This window comes from Hyperolius riggenbachi, chromosome 11, assembly GCF_040937935.1.
Source record: "Hyperolius riggenbachi isolate aHypRig1 chromosome 11, aHypRig1.pri, whole genome shotgun sequence".
NCBI classification, from domain to species: domain Eukaryota; kingdom Metazoa; phylum Chordata; class Amphibia; order Anura; family Hyperoliidae; genus Hyperolius; species Hyperolius riggenbachi.
Genome location: NC_090656.1, coordinates 167,918,931 through 167,938,132, shown reverse-complemented (window position 1 = coordinate 167,938,132; position 19,202 = coordinate 167,918,931). Strand labels below are relative to the sequence as shown.

Below are 19,202 nucleotides of genomic sequence, written 5' to 3'. Positions count from 1 at the left end.
AATGCCAAAACGCTAGGCACATGCCTAGAATCGCTTAGAAATATTGCTTTTAAAAACACTGAGCGTTTGCTATTACACGAGTGCTTTTAGGTGTGCACTGGCCCTAAGGCTTTGTCTTAATGCTGACAGGATCGTTGTGTCACAGAGTTAATAATTCACCCGCTCACCTGTAATTCCTCAATATCAGAAACTCCACTACCCTCCGGCAAACCACCGTTGCATTTTTTTTCTAAAGTCTTCCAAAGCTCTGCCCACTCATAGCTGTGTTGCTGCGACCCACCCCCAGCACGGCAGCCGAGGCCCAATTGGTGGCCGCCCTGCCGGGGCAGGCTGTTGCAACGAGAAGGGGTTGGCCAGAGTTTTCTGAAGACTTCAGAAAAAATGGTTGCAACTCTCTTGTCGATGGAGGGGGCAGAGCTTCACCTGACTAATGAATTGTGTGCCAGCAGATGAGTTATTAACTCTGAGACCCACTGATCCTAGCAGCAATAAAGGGGTTCTGTGGATAATAAAAAAAAAACCTGACACTTACCCGGGGCTTCTATCGGCCCCCTGCAGTTGTCATGTCCCGTGCCGTCCTCCTACGATCCTTTGTTCCCCCACTTCCGGCACCGGTCACTTCTTCGTCTAATTAGGCGAATAATGCTCGCTCCCACTTGCGTCTCTGGGAGCTTACTGAGCAGGCGCAGTACAAGGTTTTCTCTTAATGTGCCTGCGCAGTAAGCTCCCGGAGACACAGCGGGAGCAAGCACATGGGCGGCCGCGCAGCCGGAGTTGCCTCAGATGGCTAAGTGGACCGGGAATGGAGGGTCGTAGGAGGACGGCGCAGGACATGATAGCTGCAGGGGGCCGATAGAAGCCCCAGGTAAGTGTCAGTTTTTGTTGCTTTTATAATCCACACAACCCCTTTAAGACAGAACTTTACATGACAGTAACTCTTTAAATATCAGCCAAAAATGTCAAGCTTTTTTATTTGTTATTGGTGTCATGGGATTTTACATGGGAGCCAACACGCACTTAAACTATACAAACTACTAAATTAAACACATTGTACATCATTTGGATATAGGATACACTTTTCTCAGCAGTATGTGTAGGTCATGAACAGTCAGAACCTCAGCCGTGTTTAGCCTTTGATCTTGCGCTTGTTTTTCAACACTCAAATGGTGATATCCTTTGGACTTGCCGGGAGTATTTGTCCATGATAACATTGCAAATACAAGGTCAGAACTGCACAAAAATTGTTCCAATACCTATTTTTTTTTCTGAATCTCGCTTGCAGTGCTTTATCATTTGCTATATACAAGCTGAGGGAGTGATTTCTTCTTAACAAGCTTATAAAATACTTAAGTAATTTGTGAGTTTATTGGAGAGTTGATTACAAAGACCCCCTTATGTACACTTCAACACTAAATTAACATCACCAATAGCAATATGGTATCTTGAAGCATTTTTGTTTTCATGAGTTAGTGTTGCATTTGTAATCCATAGAAAATGGCTTTACTTGTTTGTTGTATCGCTTGCTTTTGATCCTGCCTGTAACTAATAATAAAGTGTAAACATGCGCAGATTGGTAAAATACACCGTTATTTCCAAATAAAATATTGTCATCATACATTGTACTAGGGACAAGTGGGTAAAAACAGTGTGGGTTTTATCGACAGTATTACTTTTTACTTTCAATTTATAATGGCTGAAAACTGAGAAAAATGTCTCATTTTTTTCTTCTTATTCTTATTCCCTTTAAAATGTATAGAAAATAAAATAATTCTTAGCAAAAAGTATAACCAAAGAAAGTCTAGTTTGTCCTGCAAAAACAACCCAAGATCATTAAGGTGTAATAAGTAGTGATAATTATTGGCGCATGAATGGGAGGAGCGTGAAATGTGAAAATAGCTCTGGTTTTTAAGGGGAAATAAACTGTGGTGGGGAAGGGGTTAACGTGGAAATAAACTCAGAACTTCCTCTCTGCTCTAAAAGATTAGCCAGCATGATGAAAATGCTTTATAAAAAAAAAAAAAAAACTTCTGCAAAAGGCACTGAAAGGGTTTTACTATATGGGGAGCTGCTTTTCCTGCAGTCAGTTGTTAACAACAAATAAGACAGGTTTATCTGCCTAAACAAAAGACAAAACACAGAGAAATTCTATTTTTTTTTTTCAAAAAGTATATGTGGAATAAAGACTTTCATTGTGTGCTGTGCAAGAGATCGGGCCCACTTTACTTTATTGTGGACCCTTAATTGTCTAGCCTTATAACTTTTAACACATTCATGGTTATTTAATTATGGCTAGCTTGTATAACTTTTTGTATTACATTTGGAATAATGTCCTAAGGGAAGTTTTGGTGGGGGCAGTAGATTGAAATAAAAAATGGTATTATCTTTTTATTAGTGACCTGGACTCTTAATTATTACACTTTATTAACATACTTGAGAATGCCAGTCTGGGATAATAGTTATTTATACATGCATCTTCTCCTGGTCACTGCTACTCACACTGTTATTTTAGACAAGAGTCAAAGCCACTACTCTTGTCTGGCAATGTGTAGTAAATTAAGCGGTGATTAGTAGAAATGGATACAGAGGAAATATACATAACTGGCTGTTGGGATCCTGCAGGCTGTCATAATAAATGTGCTACTGTGATCAACGATGAATTTAAGAAGAGGGACATCTACTATGAAACCAGTAGATCCAGCACCAGTATTTTCGTGCCCATTGAGTTTGGCACTTGCCGATTTTTAATGTGCTTTTCTTCCCGGAAAAAGAAACTTACCACGTTATCACTAGCCAGAACATGTAAATTAGAGCTATTGCAAAAAAAATTGCATGTGAAAAATCACATAAATATATAAAAAACCATGTGTGTTTTTTCAATCTCAGAGAATTTGCATGCAATTTTCTAATGGGAAGGCATATTACTAAAGTGGAAATGTAGTGTTAGCCGAAATATAAACGTTTTGTAGTGTAGATCAGTGAGGAGTACATACAGTCTGCTATAAAATGAATGGCTGAAACAGGCAGGTCTATTCGGTTTTGATTTAGAATCAGTCATTTCTTGTACCATTGCGTGTGTATTAGAAAAACAGAATGATATTCACTGACCAGTTGCTTATAGCCTGTGCTCTCCCCCAGGAGAGTTCAAAGCACACATCCTGCATTTTTTCCCCATTTCTCTACATTTCATATATGATTCACTATCCAAGCAGGAAACTGTTTTGTCAAGGGACACTGTGGTGCAGCACATATATTTAGCCTGAAATGTAAGAAGGGAAAATGCACTTTACTTATGTACAGAACCAGCATCTATTGTTTGTCCTTGAATGGCCATGTATGATTTGTACTGGTATTGTCCTCATTCTGTGCACCTGGGCCCCTAAGGGAGATGAACGGGTTTCTATTTTTGTGGCTAATGGTGGCTTTAAAAAGGGCATCACTGTCGAGTTGCGTAACTGGCACAACAAAACAAGGGCTTGTCACAGTGGATCAGTGAGATCCTGCCACCTACTGTTCCAAAATTCAAAAGGAGGCTCTGATCCTGTCAAATCCAGCCAAACCTCCTGAAATATCTCCACTAGCAAGTCTCCAGATGCACAGAGCACGAGATCCTGACAATTATCTGTTGTCAGACCAAACGTGGTGCTGACAAAACCAGGCAGGGAGGAGAATGCCATTGATAGTGTGCTGAAGCATAAAAACAAACAACAAAATTTATCTCAAAGAAAAAAAAAATGGCTCCAGGTTCCTCTACTCAATAAATAAAGCTGTATATTTGTCCAGGTGTTAACATATTTTGGAGAAAATGTATTGTGCCCAAAATGTTTATAAATCTGATTATTGCATTAATAATTTAATATAAAACCAGTCGTTACAGAACCTATGGCTTATAAATTCTGTAACGACTGGTTTTATATTAAATTATAAAAATTAAATCAATCCATGAATGTGGTGATAAAATAGCAATTGCTGATGTACTAATAACACCCCCTTCGACTCCCACACATGCTCTAAATAAGCGCACTGCCTGGGATAGTCGATAGGGAATTCACGGAGTGGATTTTCAGCCATCTAAATGATAGCTGCCATACTTGTTAACTAAGAAACTGATATTGCTGAACAGCATATTGAAACATGTATATGTGTCTGTGTATTCATACTTATATGTATGACGCTTCTCCACCATACTGGCTGAGATTGCCTGGTGAGCATGGGGCTCTGCTCACTGAACAATACCATCCTGCTTAGTTCTTAACATGAGAGGTACAAAGCGAAAGAGGGTTTTGCTGAGCCTCTCGTCCCATGGAATAGATGTAAAAGCATGGGAAGAATGTATGTGGAATCTGAAAACCCTTTTAATAATTGAGTCACCAGATATTTCCCCCCTCCCACTAAATATGATAGGTAAAAAAATACTTCATCTGTATTATTTTGTATACTTCTGTCTTCATCTTTATGCTTCTGCCTTCAGTTGTGTATATTTCTGAATTTTCTGTGTACTTCCGTCTTCATCTCTGAATTTCTTTCTTCATCTGTATTTTTCTTTCTTTATCTTTAAAGTGGAGCTGTCAGCCATACTATCCCAGAAAAACAAAAACACATATTTAAGTAGATAAATACTTGCTCTACTTACATAACAGATGTATTGCACTGTACACGTTTTGATTTTAGTGATTTTTCTACAGTAAAAAAAAGAGAAAATCCTTCTTCGCTTTTCCCATTTTAAGTGTGGCTATTTTGAAGCCAATCCTGATGTCATTTCTGTCCCTACTCTCCTCTGCCTGATTGTGTATGCCTCCACTATAGAAAGTGCATTGTCTCAGCATGAGAAATACTGGCCAATCAGAGAGGAACAGAGGCGTGGGAGAAGGAAAACAGGAGGGAAAGAGGCTTCAGCCAATCAGGCTGCATTAGTTAAGTCTGAGGGGGAAGTAGAGTAGCAAAAAAGGACAACCCAGCATGCCTTGCAACTTCCTTTTGCATACCATATTTTGTTTGTACCAAATAAGAGTCAAGTAAACTGGGCAATGATCATTTATCAACAAGAAAGGTAATAGTGATTTTAACTTATGGATTACCTGGTTAGCATCCTTATTACTTGTTTACCAGATGCAAATAAAGAATTTATTTTTTATTTTATGCCCGACAGTTACACTTTAATCCTTTGGTCTTTTTCAGTCGTTATATGTGTAATTCTTTTTGCATGGAGGCTGCCACTCTAGTTGTACTTGCTGTTTCCCTCTTTTATATTGAATAGGAGTGATATTTGAATTTGTTGCTGAAAAGAGTTCCCATTGGTTCATTCATTTGGGCCAGATGAATTTGTTGGTATAAAAATCCTATTAGAACCACTGGAGAATATTTCATTTTCCATTGATACGGTCCATTGATTAATCTTCAATTTCTTTCACACAGTTGACATTTTGTTGTTGCTTGTCCTAACATGAGAAATGTTGGGGAACACCAGAATAAGGCAGTAGGCACTCTGAGTGCTTTCTGGGCGCTTTTCTGACCATCAGAGCTTTCTGAGCGTTTTTTTTGCCCATTGACTTTATTAACATAAGTTAAAAGTGCAGTCTGGAAAATCAAAAGTTCAAGTACAGAGGCGCACTCTTGCTTTTGGAATGCAGTTATTACAAATGCCACCTGTAATTCAATGATTCAAGACCAGATTAAGAATTATTTTGCCAGTAAACTTACTTTTTGTGCCTCTCCTAAAATGTTAAAATGTGCCGCAGACACCCCCCCCACCCCCCAATTCCTTATGCAATCCCATCTACTATGTTTAACACACATGTACAACAGTCCCTCTCCTTCATGTACACCTACCTGGGACAGCTCCCCTCTTTCATGCGTTGCTCCCCATTTTCAGCCTCCTCTTCTGTATGCAGATAGCCCTTTTTCACCTCTAGCCACACCCTTAGGCAATGGATGGCCTAGGTCCAGATCTTTGTTGCCTTTAGAGAAATCTGGCCCTGATTGCATTCTTACTGTGTAGAATGTTTGGACAGAATGGGCTTGATTTACTAAGCGGTGCTAACCTACTTAGCACGTCTAAAGTCTTTAGGCGTGCTAACCAGGGTGCTAAGTAGGTAAGCACCGGTTTTCTCAATCAGATCGCGCGTAAAGTTTTGCGCGCGCAAAGTCTTATGCGCGCGCTAACTCCTATAGGCTTTAGTGGGCACTTCGCGCGGAGCGCCCTGCGCGCGGTACTTTGCGCACGATCACTACTTCTCACATTTCAACTGAGTTTAGACGTGCTAAGGGCCAGTGCTAAAGTTAGCACCGTTTTGTAAATCAAGCCCAATGAACTTGAACGAGTGGGATGGCCAACTTCTTTCAGCATACAGTGGTTATTATACAGATTATCAAGACTGCATTCTTTCTTTTCTGACCACTAATTGCTCTCTTGATCTTAGCTGCATCAAGCCATTGACAAAGTGGTCCAAAGCACTGCCAGATGTGACTCCTAACCATAAGGATAACGCCATATGGGTGAATCTGACACAGTAATATGTCACAACCTTTCTGTAGGGAATGCAACACGTCATGGCTTCAGGTAGCCCATGTGACCTGGTTCTTATGTTGGAATATGTGTCCTGCTTTTAGGATGCTGTAAACACAGACATGCTTGATTTACATCAAGCCAGATCACAAACAGTCCATTTGGAGTGGACAGTGCAGTGCAGTGTCAACTTCCACTCAGCTTTGTGTCCAGTTCTAGTCCAGAGTAGATGCATTTCCACCACAGACTCTGTGGGAAACACATCCGTTGTCTGGGAAATTCATGCCGGTCAGATTTTTGCATTGGTTGGATCCGTTGTAGACTGACAATTCTGAATGGATCCAGATTAATAAATAGGATCCATTCGACTGTCCATTTTTGTGTTTTCGCTGTGGTCAGGAAAAATGGGCAGAAAGTGTCCATTTTGAGTTGCAGTGTGAGCCGAGCCTAAGGCTGATACAGGCCAAAATCTGAATCCTAGTCTTGCGACAAAGGAAGAGGGATCATGGGCATGTCCCACAACGAGAAGCATTCCTTGATCCATCTTCCTGCCGGCAGGTATGCACAACATCACGCAACAACACACGGGTGCGAATGAGACTTCAAGCAATTGCGGTACTTTGCACAGGAGTTGTCTGGGATCTTAAAGATCCGATTTGCCATGACTGTCGTTATCGCTGAGCATCACTAAACAATGTTTGTGTGATCGTGGGCCTGTACCCGGGTCGCAAGATCGTGGAAAAGACAGCTCATCACTCAAAAAAATCTACGATTGTCTAGAAAAATCGTCGAGAAAAATTGCAAAGTGGGTACGAGTTTGTTAAAAGTCCATGTAGGGTGTTTCTTAGAACATGTCAGTTTAAAACATCCCCCTTGTTTTAATATATTAACATAATGAATTTCTAAGCAGACCTCGAACAAAATACTCTCTGAAACCAGTCATGCGTTAAACATTTACTAGGTCCTGGTGCTGGAATTTAGAATGAAAACTTTGTGGTTCTAGGAAAGACTGTAAAGGTGACAAATGAGGTTGAGTAAAGTACCTAATAACATACTGTATATCTCTATTGGACTAATAAACCTGTATAAAATAATTTTCTTTTGTAAAGCCAAGCTAACCTGAGCTATTCAGGTGGGATTTATTTTGTAAGATGGCTTAGTAACCTCTGCTCTTTTCTTTTGTTGTACTGACAAATATTAGTTAATTTCTATGTCGCAAGTCACCATTTCTATAGGTTAACTTGAGGAATTGTCGGGAATGCATGTTCTGCCACTTTAGTTACAGCACTGTTTTTCTATCTCTATGACAGATGCCATCTACCCCAAATTTGGGTGAAATTAGCCTTGCTGCCCCTGCCATACCCCCACACATACACCCTGTAACACCTTCCTCTTATCTTTAATATGTAACCAGATTATATTTCTGTTGAATTCTAGCTTTGGCCCCAAGTGGCCCAAGGATAAAAAAAAAGGAAGGGTCAGTTACGAGGTTGAGTTCTTTTAGTGTTTCCATGACAACTGACCTAATGCAAACCCAGGAGACTTTTGGAAGGCTCCCTGGGTGATAAACTCACTGTATGTACCATCAATCCCAAGCCTTTGAGAACCCCAGTGTGTCTCATTGTCAGAGAGCTGTTTTGATAAGCATCTTTGCCCCTCTTTGTCAAGGCAGGACTTGGAGACCTCATTTGTGCTTTCTGAGCCCCCAGGAGCTAGTGGATAGTCCCGTTTTTGCCTGACACACATTGGAACACTACCTCTTGGGAAATAAATAAAGGGAGCTCAGACTTTTCCTCCTGGATTAATTAGAAAGTAGGTAGGCACAGAAATATAGGGCAGTGAAAGGATTTGGTGCTACAGAAATAAACAGGGAAAGGATTTTCAAAGCACAAACACAGCAAACAGAATAAAAAGAAGAAAATAGATTTTCAATGCCATGTTTTACTCTTTCATATGCTTATAGAAGATTGACTGGCATTTCAATAGGTATGTAACATATAGCAAACTGCTTGATTCAAACGCAGGAAGTCTTCTTATGTTTTTATGTATATAATTGAGCCCTATTGTCTGTGTATTTTCAGCTTAGACAGCACCTGTGAGTTATTGAATGATTTTATTTATTTTGGGTGGTGTTTGTGATCAAAGCAGGTAGTAGCTAAGCTTTGCTGAATGAGTGAAGGCTTTTCTTTTATTGGATTTGTTGTCTGATATAGTTTGCATTTACATTTCAGGTGGCAAATATTCATTATACATTCTTGACAAAATATTTGGAAGTATTTAATTGGAAGCATTAATTTATACAGCTCCACCTACTTTTTCAAACAGATGGCGAGAATATTTTTTTGTTCTCGATTACAACAAGCAGGCTGGAGTTGTACTTTGTACTGGTTGAACTCGATGGACGTATGTCTTTTTTCAACCATAATAACTATGTAACTATGTAAATTATTACAAAACGATCTTGTGTATATTGAGATGAAAGATTGGGCAGCACGGTGGCGTAGTGGTTAGCGCTCTCGCCTTGCAGCGCTGGGTCCCTGGTTCGAATCCCAGCCAGGGCACTATCTGCAAAGAGTTTGTATGTTCTCTCCGTGTCTGCGTGGGTTTCCTCCGGGCACTCCGGTTTCCTCCCACATTCCAAAAACATACGGATAAGTTAATTGACTGCCCCCTAAAAAATTGGCCCTAGACCACAGTACTTACACTACATAATATAGACATATGATAATGGTAGGGATTAGATTGTGAGCTCCTTTGAGGGACAGTTAGTGACAAGACAATATATATATATACACACTGTACAGCGCTGCGTAATATGTCGGCGCTATATAAATACTAAATAATAATAATAATTGTGTGATACCGTTTCTCTGTTTGTTCTAAAACCCAGTTGTTTTCTCAAAGTAAGGGCCCTTTTTTACGTGCAATCACAAGTGCAATATAGCGGTGTAGCAATCACGCAAGCAGCACTTGCCCCCATTTGCACAGTAACTGTCGGGAACAGAGCGCAATCACAATGAGAATCATGTAATCCAGAGATTGCTTTTTGAAAAAAAACACACACTAGTGACAAAATGGCTGTGATCCACTTTTTGAAGCAGATCGCAGCTAATGAAAAAGGGTCTTATGGATGTGAAGACCTTCAAATAACTGTCTAGTTAAAAAAAAGGGATACAGTATTTGTTTTTAAATAAGGATTTGTTAATATCCTCATTTTATATATTCTAGAGCACATTTTGCACTGCACCAGTTGCGTTGCAGAATAATTCTGCATGTCAACTCACTGCCCACACAACTCTATGGGCCTGTTCATATCTCTGAGTTGTAATGGATCGCGTTATTCTAACTCGCTGCATGTAGGCATTGAATGAACGTCTATGTCCAGTCTCCATTGCAGTTCACACACATTATAATGCGTATGTTACGCAATGCGCACAGTATGGATCCAGTCTTAACCAAACCATGTGGTAGGCAGGCAACTCACACTGCAGTGCTGTAACCTACATGTTATGTGATAGGTGGCCCCTTAACAAACCATGGAGATGGTTTATGAAATAAAGTCAATAGTTATGTGGTGAGTCACATACAAATCAGGTGACTGTAGCACATCATAAGCTCATGCGCTAGGTATATTGGTATAGTGCTGAGTGTTGTCCCATTACCAGTATGGTACAGCTGCAGCTTCATGCAAGATTTCGGTGGTTCCACAGACATGCACTACAGTTAACAGTCCACATTAACCATCCCTAATGATTATCATCTTTCTTCACAGCTATATGCCTACTGTTCCTGATTTAGAAATCTGTGTCATACTTATGCTTACCTGTACTTGCATATTCCAGCCTCGAGCACTTGGCCACTTTCTTGTCTATAAGGTGGGGTCTAAATTAATGTTCTCTGTAATTGTGTATATGCATTGGCTGTGCCAGCATAGGGACCCATACAACCTCTCACCTATCTCTTCTGCATTATACCAAATATAGATGAGGTGGGTGGCGACCAGTACAGGTAAATAAAGAAATGTGCAGAATTGCCTGTGCACAACATAAACACTTATATACCCTGCTTGGAAATTGCCAGTATTTTGTATCATCCAATTTCCCCACATCTCTTGTGCACCTGCTGCATCTGTGTGAGCTTTCTAGCTTGCATTGTGGGACAGAAAAATTACTATGAGGTGTGCATGCAATCTTTGCTCACCTCTTCAACTAAAACATAAGGAACACAGGGCATGTGCTGGTACCATGACCATGCCCCACCCTCTTCTCTGCCTCTGTCACTAGAGATGGCACGAACCTCCGATTTTAGGTTCACAAACCGGGTCTGCGAACCTACGCAAACGTTCGTGAACTTCCACGAACCGCAATAGACTTTAATGGGGAGGCGAACTTTGAAAACTAGAAACATTTATGCTGGCCACAAAAGTGATGGAAAAGATGTTTCAAGGGGTCTAACTGATCTGAGTTTTTTGCATGGATGAGTGGGATAGATGCCAAAAGTCCTGGGGAAAAATCTGGATTTGACGCTAAGCAGCGTTTTAAGGGCGGAAATCGCATTGCATACTAAATTGGATGCCTAAAGTGCTTTAAAACATCTTGCATGTGTATACATCAATCAGGGAGTGTAATTAGAGTACTGCTTCACACTGACACACCAAACTCACTGTGCAACGCACCGCAAACAGCTGTTTGTTGTGATGGCCATGCTGGACTGGTGCGCACCATGGCGAGAGTGCAGGCGATAGCGGTTTTCGAACCCATATGGTCGCCAGGCTGAGGTAGCTCAATGACAGAACAACAGTGATTGTTCAGCTGATCGAATTTGGTTTGTCCACAATGAAGCAACAACCTTATTATCTTTGGTGTGCCACCCCCCGAGACACTCATATAGCCGGCGGTCATTGCTTCATTGTGATACGCAAGCCCCTTCACCGCAGCAAGGTAACGATCACGAAGGGGAATTGACACATGTACATGCCTTTTTGTTTTATTTTGTTGTTGCAGCTGCAATGCAGCCAGAAAAATTAGGCAGGCATGTACACCAGAAAAATTATTATAGTGGCCGCCGCTAGCAGCCTTAAAAATTCAGGAATCCGTCTGGAGTCCTGGTGGACCCCATTGGTGGTGGCGGAGAAGGCAGTCAAGCGACCTGCAGGCAGAGATGCTGTGTGGGACCAACTTGGTCTGGGGGCAGGCAGTCACACAGCGTGCAGGCAGAGATGCTGTGTGTGGGGACTGACTTAGTCTTTGGGCAGGCCTGAGCGTGCTTTGCAGACCAGGCATCCGTGGTCAGATGGACCCTTGACCCAACGCTGTGTGCCAGAGATGTCACCACTTGCCTTTCAACATCACGGTACAGTTTAGGTATTGCCTTTTTTGAGAAAAAATTGCGGCCTGGTATCTTCCACTGTGGTGTGTGGCTATGCTTTTGTGTGCTGCTTTTCCTCAGGTGGTCATCCCATTGCAGTTTGTGCTTTGTAATCATGTCCCTTCGTAAGGTAGTTGTCCCTACGCAGCTATATGCGGGTCTTGGTCTTTCCACGGCTCAATTTTCGGTGGCAGAGAGTACAGATGGTATTGCTCTCATCTGAGGCAAACACATAAAAAACTCCACACCGCTGAGCCCTGGGGTGATGGCACTTTGGTGGTGGTGGCCGACTGAGTGTTCAGTGGGGTGCCGGAATCAGAGCAGGAGGAGGAAGATATGTCATGCTTCCGTGCGGAAGCTGTGAAATATGAGATGTTCTGTGTTAAATAGTCAACTACGTCCTGACAATGTTGGGGGTTGATGGCACGTGCCTTCTTCTGAACACTGTACTTTGGTCAAGGGCCGCACGCAATAACGACAGCGCGACCTCGAACAGATCTGCCAGGTGGCCTGCCTCTGGCTCTGCCTTTTGTTTTTTCCATATGGGGGGGGGGGGGGGGGTGTGAAGTGAAAGGTATGCACTGACTTGACTAATACAATGTACAGTTACACAGGTGCAGTGAACAGGTTGCAGTGACTTGTTTTACAAATGTGCAGCTGCCTGTCACACACACAGGTACCCTGAACAGGTGCAATGACTGGTGGTATTAACAATGCGAGCGCTCACGTAGGTATAGGTAGGTAGGTACACTGAACAGTGAACAGGTGCAGTGATTGGGGTGATTGGGATTACAAATGTGCAGCTGCCTGTCACACACACACACACTGACTGCAATGACAGGTGCAATGACTGGTGGTATTAACAATGCGTGCGCTCACATAGGTATAGGTAGGTAGGTGCACTGAACAGTGAACAGGTGCAGTGATTGAGATTACAAATGTGCAGCTGCCTGTCACACACACACACGGACTGCAATGACAGGTGCAATGAATGGTGGTATTAACAATGCGTGCGCTCACATAGGTATAGGTATAGGTAGGTAGGTGCACTGAACCGTGAACAGGTGCAGTGATTGAGATTACAAATGTGCAGCTGCCTGTCACACACACGGACTGCAATAAGAGGTGCAATGACTGGTGGTATTAACAATGCGTGCGCTCACGTAGATATAGGTAGGTGCACTGAAAAGTAATTGGGATTTTAAATGTGCAGCTGCCTGTCACACACACACACACAGGTAGTCACTGAATGTGCTGGGCCTGGCAGTGGCACAGTAGGAATTAAGGTGCCAAAGGCCATCTGTGACTGACTGACAGGGCTGTATATAATGCAAGTGGGACACAAAAAAAAATAGATCACAAGAACAACATTAGCTCTCAAAAGAGCTGTTGAGGGGTGCTTTTTTAGCAATAAGAATCAGCAAGGAGCAAGCTAACCAGCCTACAAGAGCCTAACTAAGCTTTACCTATATAAGTCTGCAGCAGCTCTCCCTTCTCTAATTACTGCAGGCACACGAGTGAGTGAAATGCCTGACACTGCCTGCCTTTTTATAAGGGGGGTGGGGCTCCAGGAGGGAGTGTAGCTTGATTCGCTACAATGTGCCTGCTGACTGTGATGTAGAGGGTCAAAGTTGACCCTTATGATGCACTATGGGGGCGAACCAAACTTCCACAAAAGTTTGCGGTTCTCCGCAATCGCGAACCACGGAAGTTCGCCAGGAACCGTTCGCCGGTGAACAGTTTGGGCCATCTCTATCTGTCACTGCACTTTGTCACAACCTTTTTACAGCAAGGCCAGGAAATGTAGTCTGTCTGTTGCGAGTCTACCTACTGTCACATGATCACTCCTAAATTACCTAATAAAAAGAATGTAATGGGGAGCTGTAGTGAAAATAATGTACGGAATAAAATGTTGGGGTTTTGTTTTGTTTTCTACAGAATTACTTTATATATTATTTAGTCCGTGTTTGCCCATTGTATAATCTTTCCTCACCTTTCTCCCTGATTTACATTCTGAAATTTATCACAGGTGGCGACATCTTTAGTGCTGTCAGGTACATCCCTGCGGAATATTTGTTTAATCTGTATTCCAAAGGCAGTAGAAATAATACCTCGTCTCCCAGAATGCCCTGGGAGGAGAACCCCACATAGCTGAACAGCCTAAGCTGTGACATCACTGTAAGGGAAGGGCTACATATCAATATACAGTAGTATATAGGACATGTTACACAAGTTCTATAGTTTATTTTAAAAAAAGACATCCTTCCATCAAGTCCTGCCAGGAGTAAAAAACAAAACAAAAAATCAAATAAGTAAAACCTTGGTACATTTCTCTCTTGCACTCTCACATGTCCCAGTTGATCCAGGGGAAGCCCTTACAAATAATTTCCTCCCGACTCCAGGAGTGATATCCTGAATAATGTACTTTATTCTACTATGTCACTGCAGTGCCTCTTTTTTAACATTTGTGAATACTTGATAGCAGCAGCAGCCACTAAGGGGATGCTCAACAGGCTACTCAAGAGGGTAAGGGAGTGGGATTCCTTACTAAACAGCCATGCTCTCCTGTGTCAAAGGCAGTGTGTCTTCAACCAGTACACTATCCAGCCAACCTACTCACAAGGCACCCTGATTGCTTATAAAATTTGCATGGTTTAGCTGGGTTTTAAACATGCTCAAGCAAAAAAAATAAATTGTATTTTTGTGTTATTATTACTTTTAGCAATGTGTACTGTAAACCTTAAGATAATTGTTATGCTGTAAGAATTGTGGATCTAAATGAGCCAAATAAAGCTACCAGTAAATAGAGAATGGCTGCCATGTAATGTGTGGGTCTGTTGACGGCAACTCACTGCTAATAATCCTGAGCAAGATGTCCTTGCTCATTTGTACATTTTTAGTCATTAGTGAGGTATAGACTGGGACAATTAGAAAAGCAATTGATGCATCAGCTAAATACTTATTATTAATTACTCTGCATTCCCACCAGGAGGTACCTGTAATTGACACAGCCTGTACAATTGGAAAGAATGTTGACTGCATCTGTGTCGAGTGACAGATTTATATGGCTTAAAATGCAAAAGGATTCTCAGTTGTTTCTCTGTCTTTTTTATAATCTTTTACTATCTCCTGAAATGGCTTGAAGTGTGCAGACTGAGTGCCTGTATCGCAGCATTATGGTACACCACCTGATGTATTTGCATGGCAAGCAGTTCATGTCGTTAATTATATTTAATTGTATTTAATGTCGTAGTGTATGCCAGCAGCATGCATTTAAAAAAATTGAGTTGACGCTAAAAAAAAAAAATCACATGTCTTTCTTTGACATCTCAAGACACCGCCCAGGTTTCACCTTCAGAATTCATATAATTGGTTCTGATTTGTATCCATGAACCCTCCCTTCAAGACGGTTATGGAAATAAGTAGTTGTCTGTCAAGGATCAAATGCTTTTGTAGACTAAAGTAGGTAGTGAGAACATTACAGGATACTATCATCTCCCCATGATACTTGTGCACAAAGCGCTCTCTCTGCCTCTTTTGGCCTGACATAGTTTCAGCCTGATGGAATCCAGCAGGCCTGCTTGTTTTAAACAAGAGCACATCCTATTATTTTTTTGCGTAGTGAAGTGGAAAATGAATGCTCATTACTCTCCTGTCTTTTTTTTCTTCTCTTAAATCGTATTTGCATCAGTCAATGCTAATAGATCATATTTAAGGAGTTTTGTGTCTGTGATAAAGGGTTAAATGAAGTCTGGAGAATTAACTCACCCAGAAATTGAATATGCTAAAAAAAAAAAAGTGTTGTCTTAACCAAATGAACGTGTGTGTGTGTGTGTGTGTGTGTGTGTGTGTGTGTGTGTGTGTGTGTGTGTGTGTGTGTGTGTGTGTGTGTGTGTGTGTGTGTGTGTGTGTGTGTGTTTGTTTTCAAAGCATGGCTTTGAAAACACACTCCTAATTATTCACCCTCTTTGCTGATGAAAGGCATGGTTTACCTCTTGGTAATTAGATAATAAAACAATTAGAGGTTACTGAACTTTCTGCGGATGGGGACGGTCGGCAGGTCTGCTCAAACAGGCCAATTTAACAACTTTGAATGTAAAATACAAGGTAAAATTAAAGTGTATTTTAATAACGAAACAGATAGTCGGCATACATTTTTCATGTGCTATAGAAATGTCCTGAGTGAAAAAAAGGTGCTCGGTTCACTTTAAGAGGAGACTGTGTGAATCAGGCCTTCATGGTAGAATATCTGCTAGGAAACCACTGCTAAGGACAGGCAACAAGCAGAAGAGACTTGTTTGAGCTAAAGAACACAAGGAATGGACATTAGACCAGTGGAAATCTGTGCTTTGGTCTGATGAGTCCAAATTTGAGATTTTCGGTTCCAACCACTGTGTTTTTGTGCAATGCAGAAAAGGTAAACGAATGGTCTCTACATGCCTGATTCCCACCATGAAGCATGAAGGAGGTGTGATGGTGTGGGGGTGCTTTGCAGGTGACACTGTTGGGGATTTATTCAAAATTGAAGGCATACTGAACCAGCATGGCTACCACAGCATCTTGCAGCGGCATGCTATTCCGTCCGGTTTGCGTTTAGTTGGACCATCATTTATTTTTCAACAGGCCAATGAGCCCAAACACACCTCCAGGCTGAGTAAGGGTTATTTGACCAGGAAGGAGAGTGATTGGGAATGATCGAGATGGTTTGGGGTGAGCTGGTCCGCAGAGTGAAGGCAAAAGGGCCAACAAGTGCTAAGCATCTCTGGGAACTCCTTTAAGACTGTTGGAAGACCATTTCAGGTGACTACCTCTTGAAGCTCATTAAGAGAACGCCAAGAGTGTGCAAAGCAGTAATCAAAGCAAAAGGTGGCTACTTTGAAGAACCTAGAATATGCCATATTTTCAGTTGTTTCAGGCAGGGAACACACTTGACTGTTTTCGTACGCGTTTTCTGCACAGAAAAACTGAGAACTCATGTTAATCAATGGGCTAGTGCACACTTGATATCTTGTTCACATGCAGAAAAAAAACTGACATTCTGCATCCTGATTCTTCACATTTTGTCAGTTTTCTGTATCAACTACATCAGCTGCTGTGAAAAAACGCGCGCGTTTTCCTGCATGGAAACACACTTGGTGTGCAGAAAAAGTACGCAGAAAAACGCGCGCAGAAAACTGAAAGACAAGTGTGTTCCCTGCCTCACACATTTTGGTTATGTACTATACCTCCACATGTGTTAAGTCATAGTTTGGATGCCTTCAGTGTGAATCTACAATGTTCATAGTCAGGAAAATAAAGAAAACTCTTTGAATGAAAAAGTGTGTCCAAACTTTTGGTCTGTACTGTATATATGGTGAATATTTCTTTTTTTAATGAATGCAAATAATCAGACCAGCTTTCGTCACCACGGCTACAGTATGCAACAGTTTTGGACTGACCCCTAAAAGATTTGGGTGAACTGTAGGTAGCTTATTATGGTTAGTTAATCAAATGACTGGCTCCCAATGTCTGCAGAGCAGGAAGTGGAATACTGCAAATATATAAAAACAATGGCAGGGGTGCTGCTAGACATATCCCAAATTATCTGTACACAAATATGTAAATGATAATGCTAAGAAAAAGAATTATTCTTTAGGTGAGGTTGACACGGATTGTGTTTTGCGGTTCCTTAAAAAAACAGTATTGCAACAAGAAGGGAATGTCTTGTTGTGCATTAGGCGCAATGCGAAATACAGTAAAGCATGTAGTCAATGAAAAGTATGCTTCACTAAAACTGTAAACATGCACATTGTGCGATACTGCACAACATGCTGTGTTATGCCGACTGCTTCCACAGCACTGTACTTCTAATTTATCAATGTCAATTTACAATTATAATATATTGTCCGATGTAATGCACCACAACGCCCCAATATGAATGTAGCCTTTTAGTCTTTATCACTGTCCTAGTGTCCTTTAAACCCCTAGGGTTCATATTAAGTTGGTCTTTAGAGAAAAACAAGCCTATTTTTTATAATGTGAAGGCTGCATATGTAAATATCATAATTTACAATTGCTGTCTAGTAATGCTGGTCAATTATTGTGGCATAAGCATGGTTGCTCGCACCAACCTAGAGGAATTGTTTATGTTGTGGCATTTCACTGAAGACACTGCTGCCAAAAGTTTTATGTTTGTGACATCAATAGCAATCCGATATTAGAATCCATCCCAAGCATTTCATCCGTTTATTTCTACGTGATTTTTAATCTACTATTGATGATCCCAGTGGTGTCTGCAACCGTTGCTTCTTGAACACACAGTGCTATAGTTTCCTGACCCGTTTTTTTCGTCCTGACCCGGCAATTTTGTGCTCGTTCAGGAGATCATGTCTGTGTAGTAAGCTCAGCTGTAGATGAGTGGGTTACCTCCTTGGAGACTGTGCTCCCGCTGTTCTAGTTAGTCGGGTCCCACAAGCCAGGGACAGATCCACTTATGTAAAGTGGTTGATATTGGCTCTAATGCTGGGATGTGTATCTTTGTGACGGTGAATGGAAAATTGCATTGCAGCAGACAGGGTATTTTGTGGATTGCTGTATGATGGTCAGATATGACTGAGCTCCATTTACTCAGAATGAAAAATAGCAATGTGTAATTGTACTGGATTGTAAATAAGTGCAATATACTGTGCATTATAGCATTCCTTCTATTTTAGAGACGAAGCCAAAGCTTGAAGAGATGGTAGATTGAATGTCGTTGTGTTTTCCTGCTTAACATTTGATGAACTTCAATTAGATTGAGAAATGGTGCAGATTTCCAGACAAATGAGTTGTGCTGAATGCTTGTGTTATACAGACAAAATGCAGGATTTCAGATGCTAATCTGCCGTGTCACTAACAAGTGTGTATCCTTCGAACCTTGCAGAGGAAGGAATCAATCACGAGTGCAAGCTGTGCAACCAGATGTTTGACTCCCCGGCAAAGCTTCTGTGTCACCTGATTGAACACAGCTTCGAAGGGATGGGAGGAACATTCAAATGCCCCGTTTGTTTCACAGGTAAGACTAAGCTTTCATTGTTTCATAAATACTTAATTCATTCATAACAAAAAAAAATATGACATTTACTACTTTTAGCCTTACTGTGTTATTCAGTGTTTTGACCACTCAGTGATCAAACCCATTTCATTTTTACATTGCCTCACATGTCCTTTTCTACAGGCATGATTTGGAAAATGACAATGTAATATAATTGTGTGTTTTTATTTAAAGGGTACCTGAAGTGACATGCACCATGATGAGATAAACCTGTATTTACTTAGGCCTAGTGCACACCAGAGTGGTTCGGCTGCGTTTTGC

The 19,202-nt window shown here is 41.3% G+C and overlaps 1 protein-coding gene across 8 annotated transcripts in view; it reads left to right on the top strand.

The window, feature by feature from the left end:
- The window catches only part of ZNF423 (zinc finger protein 423), a 464,204-nt gene that overhangs the window by 316,835 nt on the left and 128,167 nt on the right, over nucleotides 1–19,202 (top strand). For all 8 annotated transcript variants that reach the window (XM_068261031.1, XM_068261037.1, XM_068261036.1 and 5 more), the window contains one exon: nucleotides 18,771–18,902. In XM_068261031.1, the coding sequence (XP_068117132.1) occupies nucleotides 18,771–18,902 (132 nt within the window). The remainder of the gene's footprint in view (nucleotides 1–18,770; nucleotides 18,903–19,202) is intronic.